We start from the raw sequence: 7,108 nt of genomic DNA on the forward strand, positions 1-7,108 counted from the left end.
TGATCTGGCTTGCGGATCCGGTATAAAGAGAGTGCCACAACGTGGGCACAGTAAAATATGTCCTTGTTTCCACAGCTACAGGTCACTGAGGTAATCTTGCAACGATCAAAGCTGATAGCTACATTGCAAACAGTTTCTGGCTCCGATTGCATTGCAGGCTCTGTCACTGTGCCACTCAAGTGGAAACCTGTGTGGGGAAAAAAAAGAAGAAATTAATGTAAGTTAAAATATTATACATCACTATCAAAAACCTTTCATTAATAAAGTAAAAGTAATCATCTATTTCTGAGAAATTATATATCTTAAAGAACTTGCTTTAATTACAAATATGATTAACTCTTTCTTTTGTATTTACCCTTTTCTTCTCCAGTAAAATCAAAAGGGGGGTAAAAAGCTAGTTTACAGGCCCTCTTTGCCTTTCCATCACAACATTAATGCAAGTTTGATAGTAAGAAAAACATTTATTTGACAGAAGCAGAGCTGCATCTGATAAAGACCAATGTGAAACTCCCAGTACTTCAGCAAGTTGGCAGCAATTTTCCAAACCCCCCACCAGGGAGCCTGCAGCACCTACCAGCAAATTTAACCATTCTCTCAATAAGTAAGAGGGAAGTAGTGCACTCTAGTGGCATGAACCCAGGTCCTCATCTCAACTCTGCCACTGACTCACTGACATAAGCCACTTAACCTCTTTGCTTTCACCTCTCCCACCACAAAGCTCAGGGTAAAGCTCACCTTCACCCAAGCAATCCAGTAGGAAAGCTATGTTTGTGTAGCTCTCTGGCAATGGAAACTGCTGCAGTTATCAACGCATAGGATATCAGATTTACAATACTGAATAAGACACAAGTGCACTGTTTCAGAAGTCTGCATTATGGCCCTGTTTTCCATTCAGCATAATAAAGCACAAGGAGAAAGAGCTGGGCTTTCTTGTATTGTAAGAATGTTAGGTATACTGTAGAAAGATGTTCGCTTTGGCAAAGATGCCACTAGTCGACACAGCAACCAGTTGAACCAAGGTCTCAAACTCTGCAGATCAGACCTAAATGCACCTCTGTTTGCCCAACAGGAAGGCCCAGGTTTGGCTCTCAATACTTTATCACTGAATAGCAGAATTTGGGCGTTTCTTTTGGATTTTACATAAGCATAACATTGATCTTGACTCAAGCATTAAGTCAGAGGCATAGATACAAGGCAATACAACTAAATTTCATATGCTGTACCAGTATCAAACTTGAACAAACAGTGCATATAATCTGGAATGAGCAGTACAAGTAAGGTATTAGATATTATCTGTTTATAATGCAAATAATACACAACCACACACCCTCAAAGTCCAAAACTGACACGGTATTCTTGAAATACCAGAAAAGTGTATTGTAGGAAGCAGTATCACATTAAAAATAGGTGGAAAAAAAAGGAATACATACACAGCTCTAGTCCAAAATATTGTACCTCCAATTTTTAAAAAAGCTCTTCAAGTTACAGGAAACAAAGAGGAAAAAATCTCTCATTTTTTCCATTTGTTTACACTGTACATTTCAGAGCAGGTCAGTCAGCATCACTGTTTGGATTACATTCAACTGCAGTACTCTGATACTCTACCCTGAAGAAGGTCATATGCACACACTAACCTCGACTTTGCAAGAGGGTGTTTACCAGTTAAAGTAGTCAAGAGTTGAGGCTGAAGAGGCAGTAAAGTGCACAGGGAGGACGGGGGTGGACAAACAAGCCCAGGTGTGCGCTGTATTCCTGCTCTTGTCTACACTCAACACTTGCACAGAGAAGGGCAGTGGATTTGCCACTCACATCATGAGCGCCTTCCTCTGCCTTTCCCCTTTGGTTTCTAAGTAGTCAGGGCATGCTCCTGTAAGTGCCTTCTCTCAAAAAGAGAGGCTTTGTTAAAACTTAGCTAGCTCTAGTTCAGGTTAATTCCCAGTAAATGAGAGTTGGATTGGTGGTCCCAAAGAAACTGCACAGATTTTTCTTTTTAACACCACTTTTCCTATGAAGCATATATAAAGCTGTCATCTATGAGCTTGAACACTGAAAGGGCCTGATCCTACTCCTTCCTACTCTAGTAAGTAGCTGAACTACTATTAATTTCAACAGAATAAGGCTAAATGAAAGATTTTCTATTAAACGGATTTAAAAAAAAACAAACCAAAAAAATGCCCAACCAGGTACTCCAACAATATCTTCAATATTGACAGTATATAATACAGCATTCAAAAAAGTTAAAATCTTCCTGGAAAGATAAATGGGTCTCCAGAAATATTTAAGAGTTGGCCTGCCTTTAAGCCCCTACACTGTTCAAACACAGCCTCACCCTCCCACTCCACTGAGACTTTTTGAGAATTCATGTTATAAGCAGCAACATTCATAAACACAGATCCTGGTCTAAACAATGACAGCAAAAATACAGTCAAGTTACCTAACCTACCCTTCTTAAATTACAGAGTTTAAACAAAAACATCAGCTGCCCTTGAAGGCTAAAATGTAGGAGCTCTGTATTAACTCTGCTGCAGTGATGTACTATGCTGTGTAATTATGAAACACTACTTTCCTCCTCTTTTTCTGTTTCTGTTTTTAAAGAAAGAAATTGTTGTTAGTAAATAATGACCTTTAGAAAGGTTTCAAGACACCAGAGAAAACAATTCAGGAAATTTCAGCTCTGAATCCCTCACAGGGATGTATAATTTAACCTACCAGACATCGAATGCCACCTTTTCTCCTTGCCCCCAAACCCTGCAAAGTACTCAACAGGGAGGGCTGTTCCCCTTTCACAGACATAGCCTTAATCTTTTTTTAACCTAACCATCTAATATTCTCCAAATAAGGTACAAAAAGTTAGTGGCAGGTAAAAAAAAAAACTATGCACTGTGCTTTGCTAGAAAGCTTTCACCAGCAGTAATTTACAGCCTTTTGGGAAGAGGGACATTACATGCTCCTGTAAGAAGGCAAAAGGAATCACCTGTTCAGGCACTCGAAGATAATGGCATTTCACTATGAGATCCAAAGGAGCAGAAAAAGTCTTGTCAGCTAAAAGCTGCAAGTCCTCGCTCCAAATAGGTACTTCCCTTCAAAGGGAAAATTCCTCTTTTACTCAAAAGTTAAACCTTTGCTGAAGATATCCATCCATTCAAAAAAAAAAAAAAAAGCCAAGACGACTAATGCTTCACTTTTAAACTAAAAGGCTCATTTATTATTATCTAAAGACAACAAAAAAGTCACAGGCAGAAAAGTGTGTGTTCACTACAGAAGCTATTTATAGAGCAAGCTTATTTCACCTTTTCCCTTCAGCTGCTGCAGTTCAAAATGTTTTACTGTTTTCAAACCAGCACGTGACCAGTAATTCAAGCTCTGCTGATATTTTCAATGCACAGAGGCTTTGCATCCTGCAAAAATGCATTTAGAAAAGCAGCTGGAGCATTAAGGCAATGTATCAAATGAAGCTCTTTTACAAAGTGATTTTGCTTCTGTTGAACACTCACCTCAAACACACCGCAAAAATTATTTAACAGCCAAAAAATAGCATTTTCAGCTGCCGTACTTTTAGAAGGGGACCATGCCAAACTGCCATCAGGAGGAAAACATTAAGAAGTCAGTGAATTTTACACAGCAATTTTTGCCAAAATCGGTTTGACAGCGTCCGATCCGTTAACTAAAAACATTCTGGGACTGTAAAGCTGCCAGATAAATGAAAATCCACATTACTACAATACAGTATTTGCCAGCACAAGTATAAAAGTGTCAAAAAATAAATACTTTAGAATAAAACAAAAGAAACTTCAAACTGTAAAGCACTGAAGAAGAGAAACGACAGTGGCATGTGGAGAAGCAGGAGCAGTTCTGCTTTTAGTTACTCAAGTCAAAAAATTTTGAAATAGTGAGTTCAACTAATCCAATGGGACAAGCAGCAAAGTTACTGCACTAAATAAGCACAATCAACGGTATCTCACGAGCTGAATTGATTTCTATTGTCACTCAGCATTACAAAGCATGTTTCTCAATATACCTAAGTCCAAAGATGCATTTCAAAAAGATACAGGCCAAAATGAATAAAACTGATACAGAACAACAAGCCATGTAAAAAGGGGGGATTAGGAGGTGTGGTGTATTTTGCTGAGATTGTATGGTAGTGTGGTTCAAGGAACTAAAACAAGAGTGCAATCCAACTTTTAACTATAAATAGTAATTTAGCATGAAATTTTAAACCATTGCTTTCTTTGCTCTCAGTAGTTTAGAATTCAAAATTCTAAAGTGTTCCTGTAGACAGGAAAAAAAGAACTTAAAGAAAAACCCTCTCGTTCAAGGGGAGCCGCATTTCATTTGTGATTCAGCCAACAATACAGCAAGCTATTATGGAGTGAACTTTATCTGAAAAAAATAATTCTCTCAAACTTTTCAGGTGCCTATTCCAGAATGTCAGCAACATGACATCAAAGCAAACACATTACCAGCTTAAAAAAATAGCAGGCTATTCTTACGAAAATAAAACAACGCTATTTTAACAAAATGCATTAAAAATGCAAACCTGCATAGCATATATTAAAAATATGTCTGTGCTGTCAAGAATTCCACTGGTTAAGAAAAAAAAAAAATCACTTTAAGTTCACACTTGCAACCAAAAGCTTTGATTGAAATACAACCATACATTGCCACTGGGTATTGTTTATCCTTTACAGAAAACAAAAATGTCAGAACTGGATTACAGAAATACCCAAAAGCTTAAAAAACAATGCTTTTGAATATCTTTCTGCCAGGTACCTCTTGAGAACACCATGCATGCCTCATCCACTATACCCCCGTTATCCTAAAATTAGGAAATATGCTACCACTGTATTTGGAAAATGGATGTGTTCCTTAATGTTGATCCACTGACCCTTTTTCCAAGTAGTTTACAAGAACCATATATATACTCCTAGTAAAGGAAACATGTGAGCTGTTTTACAACTACAGAAGAAACCAGCAGATGAGGTTACTATAAAGAAAAAAAAAAAAAGAGAGAGAGCTGCTTCTGTGAGCTAGGGAATCTTCAGTGTGCAAGATCTATGCAGGTCACCTCCCCCTACATAACTTTATGCTGGTAATCAGAATCATACCCTCTGTCTTAACAGTCATTTAAATTAACTTGCAGGCCTACCAGCTAAAATTTATTCAGACTACTATATTACTTGGCAAGCACATAATCAGTGTGTAAAGTGGAAAGCACCTCTGCTTCATCTTGCCTACCGAACAACAAGAGATGCTTATGGAAAGTAGTTTCCAACTATGCCCATTAGCTATTTTTTCGTAACTTAGATTAGTGGTTGAATTTTTTTCCCAAGACAAGCAAAGTCTAAACCTTGTTTATCTCATTCAAATTTTGTCTTTAAGAAGTGGTTTTCCTTTAAGATGGCAAAGTAGTATCCTACATTCAGTTTTGCCTGAACTTTGGAACACTCTAAAAACACATCAACAACACACTTTGAAATTATTATGAAGACAAAACTTCGCATGCCACCACTCAGCCTGAAGCTAATGTTCACAGCCTATTTATAAACCAGAGAAAATAGATTTGAAATGGTAAATACTTACCCATAGTACCTTAAACATGCTGGTACAAAGGTACAAAGGAATGGAAAAAAAAAAGATTTGTTAACAGAGCAGCACACAAGATGTTTACTGTATGTAATGAATGCACAGGGTCTGGAAGATCTTATGTTTTGAGAGCACTGCCACCTAGAAAAAAAAATGGCATTACCACTGCACCCAAACATTAGCAGAGGACCTGTCACAAACATCTGCCCGCATTCCACAACTCCCTTTCATAAAGACAATAGTCAGGATCTGATATTTTGGGACTTTTGCAAGCACGAGAGAGTGGAAGTGGCATTAAATAACTCACACACCTACTCAGCTGACAACTTGAAAGTTCACCACTGCTGGCGCATGTCCAAGAACATGCATGCTGTAACAGTGACAACACTAGTGACTTGAACAGCAAGATTTATTTCTCCCACTGTGGATTGAACAGTTGCATTTTAAAAAAATATTACAGGGCTTCCTTTAGTAGCCCAAACCTTCAAGTCTGAGAACTGTTCAACTAATTACACTCATTAGACAAAGGCCTCCAACTAACCCCTCAAGGCGAGCTTGATCACATCTCTGCTGCTCCAAAGCAGCCACTTATCACCATGGTCTAAGCAAGGGTCATGGCTGACTCTATAGGATACATCCATCCAGACTACTCACCCCCAAAGAGAACGCAAAGCTGTTCAAACAGCAAATAACACATCAAAATGCCTTCCCCTGCCCAACAGCCATGTAAGATCTGGACCGTTTCGAGACAGATGCAGACTGCAGCAGCTCACGCTGTCTGGTGGTGGAAGCATTGAACAAAACATGCACCCCATGAGCATGGCCTCCAGGGTCCCTCAAGTTTTCACTGCTATCCCTGTGGTTAAACAACTCTCAACCCACCCCACAGGAACCCCATACAAACTACAGAAAAGCATTCTCACCAGCACTACTCACAGCCTCCATCACATCTCTGCAAAACGTGAAAGTCATCTGCACTCCAACTCATTTAATATGGATATAATCAAGCCCATCTTAGGTGTTTGTAGCATCAGCTTTGTGGGCAAAGCAAAAGCAGCAAAATCTTGGTGTAAATAAGAGATTTGCTAAAAAGATGCCTTCTGGACAGCAGTAACAGAACTCTACCTCTAGCACAGTAATGCTCACGTTGTGATCCAGGACGTTATGGTAAACGGTGCTTACGGCTCACAAAGCAGAAGTAGAGCAGAAGCAGACAAGTCTCTTCAATTAAAGGCTTAAGATAGCGCCGAGCATTCACTAGAAGTATGAATGCTAACCGGCTCCTGTCAGGTCAAGAAGGCTAGCAATACATGGCTGCGGGCTACCCTCTATCAGGTACACAACCGAAGCCTTTTTGTTGGTTTTGGGGTTTGGTTGGTTGGTTTTTAAAAAGGGCATCAGTTCAAAACAAACTTTGCTCCTCTATGCTAAGAGTTTAACAGCTCCTCAGTACAACATATTTTAAGACCCTCCATAAAAAAAAAAAGAAATCTCAATCTAAGTCTAGAAATCCTGATGTTAATGG

General features: G+C 38.9%; 1 protein-coding gene across 1 annotated transcript in view; it reads right to left on the reverse strand.

The window, feature by feature from the left end:
* The window catches only part of ZSWIM6 (zinc finger SWIM-type containing 6), a 53,715-nt gene extending 53,533 nt beyond the window's left edge, over positions 1-182 (reverse strand). Inside the window, 2 exon segments of the mRNA XM_035896602.1 lie at positions 1-2; positions 5-182. The exon segment at positions 1-2 is cut by the window's left edge and continues 160 nt beyond it. Coding sequence (XP_035752495.1) covers positions 1-2; positions 5-152 — 150 coding nt within the window. The 5' untranslated portion in view covers positions 153-182.
* Positions 183-7,108: the final 6,926 nt, after the last annotated feature.

The sequence above is a fragment of the Egretta garzetta genome, unplaced genomic scaffold (genome assembly GCF_000687185.1).
Source record: "Egretta garzetta isolate BGI_Z169 unplaced genomic scaffold, ASM68718v1 scaffold136, whole genome shotgun sequence".
Classification (NCBI taxonomy): Eukaryota; Metazoa; Chordata; class Aves; order Pelecaniformes; family Ardeidae; genus Egretta; species Egretta garzetta.